This window comes from Sapajus apella, unplaced genomic scaffold (genome assembly GCF_009761245.1).
Source record: "Sapajus apella isolate SASKATOON/1434 unplaced genomic scaffold, GSC_monkey_1.0 scaffold49, whole genome shotgun sequence".
NCBI lineage: Eukaryota > Metazoa > Chordata > Mammalia > Primates > Cebidae > Sapajus > Sapajus apella.
In genome coordinates this window covers 11,390,152-11,405,788 of record NW_022436989.1, presented here as the reverse complement: position 1 = coordinate 11,405,788, position 15,637 = coordinate 11,390,152, and the positions used below count along the sequence as shown (strand labels likewise).

The window sequence follows — 15,637 nt, the reverse complement described above, 5'->3', positions numbered from 1 at the left end:
TTTTTTTTTTTTTTTATTTTTTTGAGATGAGTCTCACTCTGTTGCCCAGGCTGGAGTGCACTGGCACAGTCTTGGCTCGCTGCAACTTTGGCCTCCCAGGTTACAGCGATTCTCCCACCTCAGCCTACTGAGTAGCTGGGACTACTTTAAGGGTACACCACTATGTCTGGCCAGTTTTTGTATTTTTAGTAGAGATAAGGTTTCGCCACGTTAGCCAAGATGGTCTCAAACTCCTAACCTCAGGCGATTCACCTGCCTCAGCCTCCCAAAGTGCTGGGATTACAGGAATGAGCCATCGTGCCTGGACCTCAAGTATACGATTTTTACTAACTGAATTTCCTTCTCACTGTCCTAATTTAATAGTTATGAGGTCATATCACATTTTCTAGGATATTAAACATTCCTCCCTACTTCCTAACTCATGTATCTCTTAAACATAATGGTGGCATATATAGACAACTTAGTGTGCAGGCTCTTTGCTATGGTCACAGATAAAAAAAAAATACTGTATTATAGACTCAGGGTTGAGCTTGAAGCCCTCCATCACCAACCCTAACCCAAACTGCTACTAACTCACTGTTAAAATATGATTTACAGTTAAGGAGAAGCTACAGTTGATAAAGCTCTCAAGAAATTTTGACACACAACCAGATTTACAAACTGCTGTTTTGAACATTTATTAATGAATGTATTTTAAGGAAAAAATAAAACTAAAAATCTATCATGCTATTTAGGCTTTTTACGAACCAACTAGTTCATTCAGCAAATATTTACTAAGCATCTACTGTATCCAGGCACTGTTCTAGACACCAGAGATACATCAGTAAACCAAAAACATGGCCCTTGCCCTCAAGTAAGCTCACAATCTAGCTGGAAAAGACTGACAAGAAATCAATACACTAAATAATATGCCATACACTGTAGGGCAGTTGTTAGTGCTTGAGCAGGGTGAGGACCAGCAGTGCAAAGGGACAGAGTGATAGTGGCTACTATCTTATATAGCGAGATGAGAACAGGCTTTTCTGATAAAGTGACATTTGAGAAGCAACACAAACCAAAAAGCAGCAGCAAGCCACGCATAAAGACAGTAACAACAACAACAGATACAGTGGTAGGAAAAGCAGTTTACCTTAAAGGATATTAAATTACTAAATTATTTTTAAAAGTATTTGATCTACAGGGATCATCTTCCATTCAAATAAAGTCATTATCAACATCAAAACAGCAGGAAATGGAGTATATGGATATATTCCCTAGCAAACTGGGTAAATACTCTTATATTTTTGTTTTAATCCACTGAATTTAGGAAACAAGGGTAACTAAACAATGATTCTAAAGCTACCCTGACGGTAATTTTAAAAATTGCTATAGGCCCGGTGACGTGGCTGACGTCTGTAATCCAGGCACTGTGGGAGACCAAGGCGGGCGGATCACATGAGGTCAGGAGTTTGAGACCAGCCTGGCCAACGTGGCAAAACTCTGTACCTAATAAAAATAAACAAATTAGCTGGGCATGGTGACACACGCCTGTAATCCCAGCTACTAGGGAGGCTGAGGCAGAAGAATTGCTTGAACCTGGCAGACAGAGGTTGCAGTGAGCCAAGATTGTGCCATTGCACTCCAACCTGGGCAACAGAGCAAGACTCAATCTAAAAAAAAAAAAAAAATTGCATATAAACCACTGGAATATATATAAACATTACAACTAACAATAGACATGATAATCCAATTAGTAGGTACCATGGTTTTATATGTATAAGAATATAAAAATAATTGATTTTGAATATAATCTTGAAAATCTTAAGGGATGATTTCATATAAATTCTTAAACATCTCTCACATTTTTACAATTTAAGAAACTAATACTTTTAAAAAGTTAACACTGTTTATAATGATGGCAGGTAATCTATATATCAATTTACTTATAGCAAGTAATTCCTGCAGTTAAGTATTTTTATTAAATACCTATTTACCGTAAGAGTAATATATATTCACACAAATTATTAATCTGAAAACCTACTAAACAAGCACTATTATTTATACTTTAATCAAAGAACAGGTAAATGTACAATTTAGAAATAAGTGACTATGAGGGTTAAGCACTCAAATACACCTGTAATGACAACCAGAGCAAATGCAAGAGTAAGGAGAGGTGGAATGGCTTGCTGTGATAAAATCATTACCAATTCTATGTATCATAAAGGGGATGGATACTTCATAAATTACCCCTTGGTATAACCTTACTCAAATTCCTTTAAAATTTCCTTATCAAAACCATATAAACCAAGATAACATTCTGTCTCCCAGCATTATTCTCAGTTTACCATACTACAGTGGAAGCTCACTATAACTTACTCCACTATAGGCTAGATTAACAGCACAATTACACCTGTGAATCTTTTTTTAAAACTTTTGGAAACAGATCACTCGAGATAATTGAAGAGTTCCAAGAACTGCTATTTCCAACCATGGATACTTAATTCCCAAATTATTTTCCACTATGAAAAATATAACATTATCAAGGGAAAAGGTGAAGAGAGGCCAAATCAATGATTTACGCCTACTCAGCACAATTATTTGGGAATATTATCATAGATAAAAAATTTTGAGTCGCTGCAATTACCTTCTGTTAAGTGGTAGTTACTCTGGTAGAGTGTCCAGTCTTTCTACCATTCCAGGGGACTCTTGGAAAAAGGGCTGTGGAGAAGCAGAATTAGAGTCCTCCCCAGTATTCATCTGAATTTGTTAAGACCTCTTGTTCACAGACCTATAACTCAGTGGTTTCAACTGTCGGTCCATCACAGATGGTGTGTCATAATGGAAAGAATATAGGTTTTGGATTCTGATACAGGATCAAAGCCTGTCTCAGCCTCTTGCTATTGTGTGATCTTGGGCAAGTTATTTAGTCTTTTTCAGACTCAGTTTTCTCAGATATGAAATAATACACACTTATGAAGGTAGCTGTAAAGACCAGAAATAATGTATTTAAGGCACTGAAGACAGGGCCTGAAACATAGGCTCTCAATAAATGCCATTATGAATAGTAAGATCTACAAAGCAAAATCCAGTATTGAAGCTGTAATTCAGAGTATGTTTTCATCAATTAAAATGTCTTATGAAAGGGTTAAAGTTAAAATAATTACAATAGTTTATTACCATCAAGTTCACAAAAGTGATCCCGTGAATCATCGTATCTTGCCCAGTCAATGAAAGCTTCTTTGCTTTGATTACTATGGGAAGGAGAAATAAAAAAGAAAAACTATTAAATTTGGAGTTGAAAATGTTAACACTGTATTCTAGTGTAATTAAAATAGGTAATTTGAGGTCAGTTAAAGATTAGGTGATGTCACATTCTGTTATTACATGAAGGAATGACAAAAAACAAGTTATATAAAAATACATATATTAATTTCCTTGGTTAATTCATATTTCTTAACTACATTGAATTAGGACTAGTTCAAAAATAATTTTGACTAGAAAATAACTTACAAATAAATATCACATGTAGTTAAACACAAAACTCAAGCTAAACTTTTCAATTCACTTAAAAATTATGTTAAGTATATTTTTTTACTGAAGTAGAAATTAAATATACTTTCAGAATTCTTTTAATTTAAATTACTTTTATACTTACAAGATCTAAAATACTAAGAACTGTATTTCTATAATCTCCCCTGCAATGTGGTATTCACAGGTTACATGAATGCCACTTTTATCATGGGTATCATTCCTTTTACATCCTACTTCACATTTAACAAAATCTATGATCAAGATTTCTAACTTGAAGAACTGATAAGGAACAACTACATTTATTGAAATCAACTTTGATCTACGTTAACTTAAACCTATATTCAGGCCTTCCCTGTATAGAATACTCATGATGGCAGGATCTATTCGAGAGGTATAATTTTGCTACCCTCTTTATTCATAACACAAAAGGAAAAAACAAGGTACAAAACAACTGTATAAATCAGGTATATAAAGGTAAGAATCAGGTAATTTCTAAATGTGGTACCTGTCATAATCGTGAATTTGTTTCGTAATTGAGAAACCGCTACAAAGAAGTACATAAGCTTGGCTGAACGACATCAACTATATCAATACATTTTTCCAGTTTAACTTACTATGTTATTTTTTCCTTATTGGAGTATATAATAAAAGTTAATGAAAAAATTGTACCATAGTTAACTCAACTGAAATACGTGATGCTGTAAACAATGCCTAATTACAGCTAAAATGACGTAACTAAAGTTGTGTTTACTAAGATAGAATCTACGTTGAAAACAGTGAAGAACAAATCAATAGTGACATAAATTCCTATTTTCTCGTTAACAGTATGACTGACTTTCAGGAACTTTCTTCTTTGAGCATCCTTATTTGAGGAGACACATTCTCATTTAAAACTTTGCTGATTATTTCACCTAAGCCCTGCCTAAAACCACGGTGAAGTCACGCCTAAGTCACAAAAAACACTGACTGTGCATCTAATGCGAATAAAGCTGGCTCAGTTTGATTTATAAATGAGTTAGAAGGGGCCTTAGAGGTCATCCAGTTCAGCTCTTCCAAAAGTCAGTTTGAAGATGGATGCAACACTCTTTGCATGAGAGTTTCTTGGGCTTAACTCAGCACTTCCTTTCAAGATAGTGTCCCGAGGTTATAGCAGTAGTTTCAAACTGGGAAGTGAGGAGCATAAAAGATGGAATAAGGAATGAGAAACTTTCTGGGTGTGATAAGTTTTTTTTTTTTTTTTTTTTTTTTTTTTGAGACAGGGTCTCACTGCATCCAGACTGGAGTGCAGTGATGTCATAGATCACGGTAGCCTTAACCTTCTGGGCTCAAGTGATCCTCCCATCTTTAGCTGCCCATGTAGCTCGGATTACATACACACGCCACCACATCCAGCTAATTTTTTTATTTCTATTTTTTGTAAATATGGGGTCTCACTATGTTGCCCAGGCTGGTCTCAAACTCCTGGGCTCAAGTGATCTACCTGTCTTGGCCTCCCAAAGTGCTGGGATTACAGGTGTGAGTCACCATGCCCAGTCTCTCTCTCTCTCTCTCTCTACACAGATATATATGCATACACACACACGCAGGGGTGTGTGTGTATTTTTTTTTTTTTCTGAGACACAATTTCACTCTGTCACCCAGACTGGAGTGCAGTGGCACGATCCTGGCTCACTGCAACCTCTGTCTCCTGGGCTCAAGTGATTTTTCTGCTTCAGCCTCCTGAGTAGCTGAGATTACAGGCACCCACCACCATGCCTGGCTAATTTTTTTTTAGTAAAGACAGGGCTTCACCATGTTGGCCAGGCTGGTCTCGAACACCTGGCCTCACGAGATCCCCCTTCCTCAGACTCCCAAAGTGCTGGGATTACAGGCATGAGCCACCGCACCCAGCCTATGGTGTCTTAATTGTGATGACGTTATATGGCTGGACACATGTCAAAATCAAACTGTATACTTTATGTGCAGTGTATTATATTTTATTAAACCTCAAAATAAAGCTGTCTAAAGATTATAGTACCAATTGCTGGAGAAGTTGTAGAACAAGTAACTGATACACTGCTAGTAGCAATATAATTTGGTGGAAATTTTGGAAAATGATTTGGCAGTACCTAATGCCATTCCTAGGTATATTCTCCATGGAAATGTACACATGTACCTACCAAATTTTATTTATTTATTTATTTACAGATAGGGTCTCTGCCACTCAGGCTGTAGTAAAGTGGCACAATCATAGCTCACTGCAGTCTCAAACTCATGACCTCAAGTGATCCTCCTGCCTCAGCCTCTCGAGTAGCTGGGACCATAGGCACATGCCAGGCTAATTTTTTGAAATTTTTTGTAGAGACAGGATCTGACTTTGTTGTCCAGGCTGGTCTTGAACACGCAGCTTTACATAATCCTCCTGCCTTGCCCTCCCAAAGCACTGGGATTACAGGCATGAGCCACCATGTCCAGCTCTATCCACCAAAAAATTTTTGAAATGGCCCGAAAGTATAATCTATCAACAGCAGAATGGAAAATGGAAACATGGCACATTCTTGCTATAGAATACTATATGCTAATAAAAAAAAGAACTAAACGTTACTATGCCCAAAAACATGAATGAGTCTCAGATACATGTTAACAAAAAGAAGCCAGATACAAAAGAATATGTTCTATATCATTCTATTTATAAATAATTAAAACCAATCTCAGTCAGTATCTCAAAATCATGGTTAACTTTGGAAGATGATAATGACTAGAAAGTACACATGTTAATCTTCTGGGCAGCAAGTATACTGCTCTGGGTGGTGGCTATAGAGTTGGGTTCACTTTGTGAAGTTAAATTGACCTTTACGCTTAAGAATTTTATACTCTACTGTATGTGTATTATACTTAAATTTTTTAGGTTTAAAAAATAATTTCTGTTCAACAAAAAACTATAAGCAAAATTATAAGACAAGTCCTAACAACCAATACAGCCAACAAAGGATTATCACATTACATAAAGAATGCTTACAAATCCGTAATAATTTTAAAAGCCAACCCAATGGAGAAAAAAATGACAAAGAATATAAACTGGCAATTTACCCCAATATCTTGTAATGACTTAAGCCTAGTCCCTAGATCATTCCTCTATTTACACTCTCTTCCTTGGTGATCTCATTCAGGTTTATGGCTGCTAAATACCATCTATTCACTGACTGACTTTCAGACCTTTCCCCTAATTCAGACTTGTGTATCCAACTGCCTACCTGAAATCTCCAAGTGGATGTCTCACAGGCAGCTCAAACTTAACAAATCCAAATTTGACTATAACTTTGTATCAAACTTGCTCCTCCTGTAGGTGTCCACAGGTCAGTAAATGGCAACTCCATTTTTATAATTCCAAATCTTGTAGTCATCCAAAAGCTCATATCTTCTTAATACCACATACCCAATGCTGCAGCAAATCCTGTTAGCTTTATCTTCAAAATACATCCAGAACCTGACTGCTTCTCATCACTTCCAGGGCTATCACTCGGTCTAAATCACCATAATAGCTTATTTGGAGTACAATAATCACGTAACAAGGCTTCTGCAACATAACATCAGGCTCCCTCAACACATCCCCTTACTCCTCTGTTCAAAACCTCCCAGTGACTTTTTATTCTACCCAATCTAAAAGCAATACTCATTATAATTGCTTTCAAGGCTCTGTAAGATCTCTACCTGCCCCACCTCCTGCCCCATCCCTAGCATCTTTTGCCCTTGTCTTCTGTTACTTTGCCCTTGATCACTGGGCTCCAGTTACATTGGTCTTATTGTGTTTAGGTCTAGGCATGATCCTGCCAAGTGGGATTTCAACTAACATTTATATATACCTGGAATGCTCACCCCACAGGCAACCATATTATGACTCGTGCCTTCACCTTCTTCAGCAATTTGTTCAAATGTCCTATTATCACTTAGGTCTCTCTGACCACCCAATTTAAAACAGTGCCACTCTCTCACTCCTAGCCCTCTTTGATCTTCCCTGCTTTATTATTTTCCCTAGCAGTCATCATTTTACTTCTCATATATTTTATTAAGTCAATAGTTAATAACACATTATTATTACGTTATTTCCTCCAAAAAGGATCAAGCTACACAAGGGCAGAAATTTTATCAGGTACACTACTGTATCCCTAGTACCCTAGAACAGTGCTTGGCACATTGTAGACATTCATTTGTTGAATAAGAAACTCAAATGTTCAATAAATTAAAAATGCTCAAATCCACCAGTAATCACAAAGTATAAATTAAACAGAAATGAGGTACTATTTCACACTCATCAAACGTTATCAACTTTTGGCAAGGATGTAGAGAATGGTACAAGCTCTCAGCACTGGGGTCAGTACATACTCATACCAAGTACTATGGAATGTCATCAGGCAGTATCAACAATGGGTACAAAAAGACAATCCTAAGATTCACCATTTTTATTTCTAATGTAAAAAAAAAATTTGGGAATGCTCAAGGTGGCATTTTTGTAAAATTAAATAATTGAAAATAGCTAAACATCCATCAATAGGAGAATAGCTAAGTAAAATATGGTATATTTATATGATGAAAATCATTCACCAGTTAAAAGAATAAATCTGTGTTTCAACATGGACAGATCTAGAAAGCAAAATGTAATGAAAAAAGCTACAGAATGTTAAATATATCATTTATATAAAGGAAAATAAAACCATATATACAAAATAAAACTATTTTATACATATAAATACATGATAAAAACAAAAACATGGACTGGATATAGACCACCAAATTCATGACAGTAGATACCTCTACTGGATTAGGGAATAGAACGTAAGGAATTTTAAGTTTATTTGTGATGTTTCTTGTTCCTTAAAACATATGGCAGAAAATGTTAATATTTATTTATTTGGAATAGAGGCTTATTTATTTGAAATGGAGGATATATATGTGGGTGTTTCTTTTATTTTCCTATATTAAATTTTTTCTTCAATAAGATTGCTAACTTATACTGAGTCATTAGCAATTGTAGTATGTAAATACAAATCTTTTTTTTTTGCGGGGCACGGGGGTGGTAGTCTTGCTCTTATCACCAAGGCTGGAGGGCAATGGTGCAATCCCGACTGACTGCAACCTCTGCCTCCCAGGTTCAAGCAATTCTCCTGCCTCAGCCTCCCAAGTAGTTGTGATTACAGGCACCCAGCCACCATGCCCAGCTAATATTTGTATTTTTAATAGAGATGGGGTTTCACCATGTTCACCAGTCTAGTCTTGAATTCCTGACCTCAGGTGATCTGCTCACCTCAATCTCCCAAAGTGCTGGGATTACAGGTGTGAGCCACCATGCCCAGCTTATAAATGCAAATCTAATCAAAGGGAAATGTAAAGGGATTTCTGAAATGTCCCAATCCCAACTACTGATTATTCCCAACTACTGATTATGTCTAGTCATTTTACACTGCACAATTTGAGGCCATTTGTATATTATTTATGCTGATTTCTATTTAGAATAAGGAAAAATAAGCAGAAAAAAAAATCTATGAAATTGAACAGGCTAATAACTTTTACCATTCAAAATGTAACATGCAGACTGAATTACTATTTATAAAAAAATCAGGACTTCAAGTCCCTTCTTCCATAGTAATCAGGAAGAATGGATCCATAAACCCTGCTAGCTGAACAATCTTGTAAATTTCTACTATTTAAAAGATTTGCTATGGATGATATAGTCTAGAAACTTAAGGATAAATCAGCCAAGAAGAGGCAAAGCTATCACAAAATTTAGGACAAAGAATAACTTTCTTCCTTTAAAAAATATATTAGTTAAAACTTTAACGGGTACAAAAATGTTTTACCAAAATCAAGGGAATATTTTCTTAATACTACCAAAATAAAACTTGCCTTAGTGTGCTGTTAATTGCTCCCAGTTTATTAGCTTGCTCACAGTCTTCTAATTCTTTGGTATTGTTTGCCATTTTCAAGTACTGCAAAGAAGTTCATAAGTTTAGTAATAATTATTGCCTTATTCTTTATTTCAGTTTCTACTGGCAGAATAATCAATCTGTCAACAATGATATGCACTAAATATAGATCATTCCATTATAAAAATCCCTGTCATATATAAGAAATACAAATGAAAATGAGGCAGAAATTTCCACCAATTAAATATTATTTCCATCAACAGCGTATTAAAATTTAACCATTAGGCTGGCCACGGTGGCTCATGCCTGTAATCCCAGCACTTTGGGAGGCTGAGGCGGGTGGGTCACTTGAGGTCAGGAGTTCAAGATCACCCTGGTCAACATGATGAAACCCCGTCTCTACTTAAAAAATAAAAATTAGCCGGGTGTGGTGGCACGTGCCTGTAATCCCAGCTATTCGGGGGGCTGAGGCAGGAGAATTGCTGGAACCAGTGAGGTGAAGGTTGAAGTAAGCTGAGATCACACCACTGCACTCCAGCCTGTGTGACAGAGCAAGATTCTGTCTCAAAAAAATAAAAATGTAAAAATAAAATTTAACAATTAGCACTGATGTGTTTGTGATAATGTCAACTCAAAAAAAAACCCTCTTGGGAGGTAAATTTGATCATATGTACACACATACATACACACACAGACACACAGTCACAGTTAGTTCCCAAGAGGGTTTTAATATACATAAAAGATAAATACACATACGTGTGTGTGTGTGTGTGTGTGTGTGTGTGTGTGTGTATGTTTGCAAAATGCTTAAACCTTTGAACCTGCAGCCCCACTGAGAACACATCCCAAGGCAACCACTTTTTTTAAAAAAGGTACAACTGCCTTGGAAAATTATTTGGTATTATTTGTAATGTTGAGATAGACATGCCTTTGGTTCAGCAATCCTGCCTTGACATGCAGTCCTAGAAAAGCTCTTACATGTGAGCATAACAAGACAAAGGACAAAAATGCTAGTGCATTACTGTTTGAAATAGCCAAAAACTGGGAACTGAAATGTCCATTGATAGAGGAATGGCTAATATGCGTTACAGTCATACAACTGAACACAGCTAGTAAGAGGAACAAATCCACATATACCAACAGAGAAAATTTCAAAAGCATAAGACAGTAAAAACACAAACTGAAAAAAAAAAAAAGTTTTTAGCCTAAAGAAATACAAGAATATTTAAGTTACAAAATTTTTTTTTACACACAATAAATTACATATTACTTGTGGGTACACATGCAATAAAAGTACCAAATGTATTACTTGTAGATACACCTGAAATAAGAATATAAAACCACAGAAGGATACTTCAGAAAAATGGTTAGCTCAAGGGAGGGAGGAAGTAGAACGGACTGGGAAAGAGCTGGGGGGTTTCAATTGTTTTTATATGGTTTTACTTATTTCAAATCTGAAGCAAAAATAAATAGGATAAGGTAAAAACAAAAGATTACACAGGAGAGAGCAAGAAGAAAATGGAAAGGACACACAAGAAGGGGACAGAGAAAGTGTACGATGACCTTTATTATGTATGCATAGTCGTGAAAAACTAGAAATAAACAGTTATCTAAGAACATATCGATGGCAAAATAAATTATGATACTCTCATAAGAGGACAAGAACAATCATTAAAAATGAATACCTTAATACCATCTGAAAGTACTCTACTCAAAATCTCTTGGTAATTATTTACTCTATATAATTCTGAAACTGCCAGGCTGACTAGTTGAAACAAAAGACTAAAAATAGCTATGTGACAAAACACCTGCTGACTAGGGGATCCAAAGCTACAGTTACATTTAATAGTTCTTCCAGGGATTCCAAAAACAGTACTGAGCTAATTTCACAAGAATCTAGGAACGTACAACCTACCCGTGATTGATGCAAGAGTTAGGGGTTTGGAATTCCGAGGCAAAAAGTCTCCGTTCCCAACTAACCACATTACGGTGCTTTATTATACCCACTGTCAGTCAGTAAATGGTAAGTTTCATGACGTAAAGCAGAAACACTCAAGGAAGAGGCGGGACTTACCTTATTAGAATGCCCAGCTTTGATTCCAACTGGAATTTTGCTCTTAAGAAAAACAAAAATTTTTAAAGTCATCTTTGTTTTTTTAAAATTTCTTCACAAATTGTCAATCCAGTGTTCTAATTCATCAAGTATTTTGTTCTATGAGGGGCACATACACACTCACTCAAATTCTGTTTTCACACTATCTCATGTGGTAAAAGAGTTACCCCAATATACAGACTATACAGTATAGAAAATTGAATGACATACACAGTCAGAAAGCCAAAATCAGCTCTAATAACTCCTAATGCAGTATTTCTTATATTTACATAATTTAGGTTAAAAACACTGATAATCACTTCTTCTACAAACTTTGTTACCATAGAAAATAAACTTTTAAAACTTCAAAATTCTTTGTAATGTATTATGTGCAATTTTAACTTCTGCTTTAATAAAGGGTAGGCAATTTTGGATTACTAGAAGGCTTTTTTGACCCACATAATTAACCTAGAGTTTACCAATCTAATCTAGGGTTTACCAATGGGAGAACTGTGTGTAGATGGAACATTCTTTTTCACAAGGCCAGTGATTAGTGTTTGAATAAATGTATCTGAATTATTACAACTGGTTTATCAAATAGAACTTTAAACAAAAATACATAATACATACATACGTGTGTGTGTGTGTGTATGTGTGTATATATATATACATATATATATATATATATTTTTTTTTTTTTTTTGAGACAGTCTCGCTCTGTCACCCAAGCTGGAGTGCAGTGGCTCAATCTTGGCTCATTGTAACCTCTGCCTCCTGGGTTCAAGCGATTCTCCTGCCTCAGCCGCCTGAGCAGCTGGGATTATTAGAGGAGTGCGCCACCACGCCCAGCTAATTTTTGTATTTTTAGTAAAGAATGGGGTTCCACCTTGTTGCTCAGGCTGGTCTTGAACTCCTGACCTCGTGATACACCCGCCCCGGCCTCCGAAAGTGTTGGGATTACAGGCATGAGCCACCACAACCAGCCATGTATTTTATTCTTAAAGGAAACTAAATATTATAAATTTTTAAACAATTTTCCCTGTTGGAAGGACATTGGTATATATTTTTAAGGACGACAAACTAGACTAACTGATTAGGTAAGAAAAGCAAAAAGTGAAAGGAAAACAAAGCTGACAACTAATTACTGTTGAAGGAGAGGTATATAATTAATTACACTAGATAACAAAAGTCAAAGTCTAAAATGTAGCATTCTCTTGGTATTAAGTATAGGTCTTTAAAAAATGTAAATGTAACAAGGCCAAATGAAAATAATTCCAAGCCCGAAATTTCCCCAAATAAATCACTGTAAATTTGAAGTATAGGGTCCAGTAGCTTGTTTTTGTTTTGTTTTTTACCTATGAAATAAGATGCTGACTCAGTAAAGCATGAAATAAAAGACAACTGCAGATCCAATCCTAGAACAGGCTTCCGATTTTCCTTTCATTTTAGAATAAGACTGTATTTCCAGGCCGGGCACGGTGGCTCATGCCTGTAATCCCAGCACTTTGGGAGGCCGAGACGGGTGGATCATGAGGTCAAGAGATTGAGACCATCCTGGTCAACATGGTGAAACCCTGTCTCTACTAAAAATACAAAAAATTAGCTGGGCATGGTGGCGCACGCCTGTAGTCCCAGCTACTCGGGAGGCTGAGGCAGGAGAATTGCCTGAACCCAGGAGACAGAGGTTGCGGTGAGCCGAGATTGCGCCATTGCACTCCAGCCCGGGTAACAAGAGCGAAACTCCGTCTCAAAAAAAAAAAAAAAAAAAAAAAAAGACTGTATTTCCACATTCAATCACCAGTATCACGGTCTACAAGTATCTTCAAACCCATTTTGGTGTCAAGTATAGAGCTTTCAATAATCTGGTTATAAAGGAGAGAGCTGAGAGCATATGGATTTGCTGACATGTCCAAATCCATTGACATTAGCCTAAAATAGATGTTATGCTTATCTAAACGTCCAAGAGAAAACAGTCTTTGCCCTATTATTTTAATTTATTTATCATACCTCTGGACAGGGCTCCACATGACAGTCTTTTATTGAACAGTGGCCATCTTCTGTCCAGAAAGGACAAGGTCGCTTCAGATTAACCTTGAGAGAAAGAATAAATTAAAGTTAGTAAACTCATATTATAGTTACAGAATGCTGTCAAAGTGTCACTGTGCTGGGCACCAACAGTAGTGGATAAGAAGGAATGCTTCCTATCCTAGTGGCACCTATATGGCTCAGAGTTTTAAATGACTGCAATGAGCTAGATCATGCCATTGCACTCCAGCCTGGGTGACAGCGAAAGCATTTAGAACTACTTTAATGACCTCCAGCCCCCTAATGTTATCTTATTAACAAGAGTTCTCTCATGCACCCATTTATTCAACAAATAAGAACTGAGCATCCACTATGTGTCAGGCACTGGATAGGCTCTGGGGTAAAAATGGGCAGAAAAAGAACTCCCCTCTCCCTCTGGAACTTAAAAATCTATTGAAGGAAACAAATTAAATATTTGCACGTTTATTACAAGTTGTGGTCAGTGCTACAAAGAAAATCCAGAGTACTATAACAGTTGTTGTGGTGGATGAAGGCCTCTGAGGCGGTAATATTTTAGGACGGAGGAAGTGTGCATTTGGATAAGGCAATAAAAAGCCTGGACAGTTGTGTGAACTAAAAAAATACCAGCTGGGCTGACGTTTAGTGTAGAAGAGGGAGGGTGGCAAAGAATGAGGATGGAGGTAAACAAGGGACAGATCATGCAGGATGTTTTAACCATAGTAAAAACTCTAGATTTTCATATCCTACACATTATAGGAAGACAGTAATTCAGTAGGACTCACAGATTGCCCATGCCAAAATCTAGGTTTGATTCCCTCTCCTCCCTTTTCTTGTTCCCCATCAAACAATTCATTTTCCACTTTTCACCACCTACCTCTTGCCTCTACTATCACAATAGTCTCCCTGCTCCTACTTCTATTTCCATACAGCAACTACCGTTATCGATTTAAAACAGATCATATCATATCAATCCTTCCTCAAAAACCTTCCCGTGGCTTCCCGTCACTTCTTAGAGTATATAAACTCTGCAGCAAGTTCCACAATGCCGTCCATAACATGGCCTCTGGCCTACCTCTCTGACCTCTTCTATCATGCTCCTCTGGCCACACTGGCCTTGCTGGGAACATACCACGCTCCCTATGCCTCAAGGTCTTTATCTTGTTTTTCTTTGAGACAGAGTCTTGCTCTGTCACCCAGGCTGGAGTGCGGTGGCACGATCCTGGCTCACTGCAGCCTCAAACTCCTGGGCTCAAGCGATCTTCCTACCTCAGTCTCCCAAGTAGCTGGGACCACAGATGTACCATCATGCCTGGCTAATTTTTAAGTAGAGATGAGGTCTCCTGTTTCCCAGGTTGGCCTGGAATTCCTGGGCTCAAACGATCCACCCACCTCCGACTCCCAAAGTGTTCAGAGTACAGGTGTGAGCCACCATCTCGGCCTCAAGGTCTTTGTACCGGCTGTCCTCTCTGCCTGTATTACCGTTACTACAGATCTTATGTCTGCTCACTCTTTCACCTCATTCAAGCCTCTCAGCAGAGAGACCATTCCTGACCAGGCTTGCTAAAGCAGTGCTCAGTATGCAACCTTTACCCCAACGTGCTATTTTATATTATTTTATGGCACTTATCACTAACTGTTATCTGCTTATTTATTGTCTGTACCTCCCACCAGCATGAGGATCAGAATTTTGCATTATCTTAGTGCTTAGAACAGTGCATAAAATACATAGTAGACACCTAATTAATATGGTTAAGTAAACAATATCTATATTACAGAAAAGAAGGCAAAGATAGGTAGACTAGCCACACAGAGGAGAGGGTGATCAACTCTGACTTTTGGTAATATGCAAAATGGGTATGACTAGAAGTGTTTGCGAGAGATTTATAGGCAGCAGGGCAGGATGTGCATAGACAAAGAACCTTAAAACGGCATGGCACATTTGGGGACTGCAAGTTCTCAGCCTGGACACCTCCCTTGAGCTTCTGGCCTGTATATCCACCTGCTTCCTGGATTATCTCTTCCTGGACAGGGCATTCATAGTTACCTCAAAATTAACATATCCAAAACTGCACCCCTCCTTCCAGTGATT

At 37.2% G+C, this 15,637-nt stretch overlaps 1 protein-coding gene across 2 annotated transcripts in view; it reads right to left on the bottom strand.

Moving 5' to 3' along the window:
- The window catches only part of ERO1B (endoplasmic reticulum oxidoreductase 1 beta), a 103,254-nt gene that overhangs the window by 63,625 nt on the left and 23,992 nt on the right, over window positions 1–15,637 (bottom strand). For both annotated transcript variants that reach the window (XM_032242279.1, XM_032242278.1), the window contains exons 3-6: window positions 13,510–13,593; window positions 11,485–11,526; window positions 9,391–9,473; window positions 3,157–3,230 (exon numbers count right to left, since the gene is read on the bottom strand). In XM_032242279.1, coding sequence (XP_032098170.1) covers window positions 3,157–3,230; window positions 9,391–9,473; window positions 11,485–11,526; window positions 13,510–13,593 — 283 coding nt within the window. The remainder of the gene's footprint in view (window positions 1–3,156; window positions 3,231–9,390; window positions 9,474–11,484; window positions 11,527–13,509; window positions 13,594–15,637) is intronic.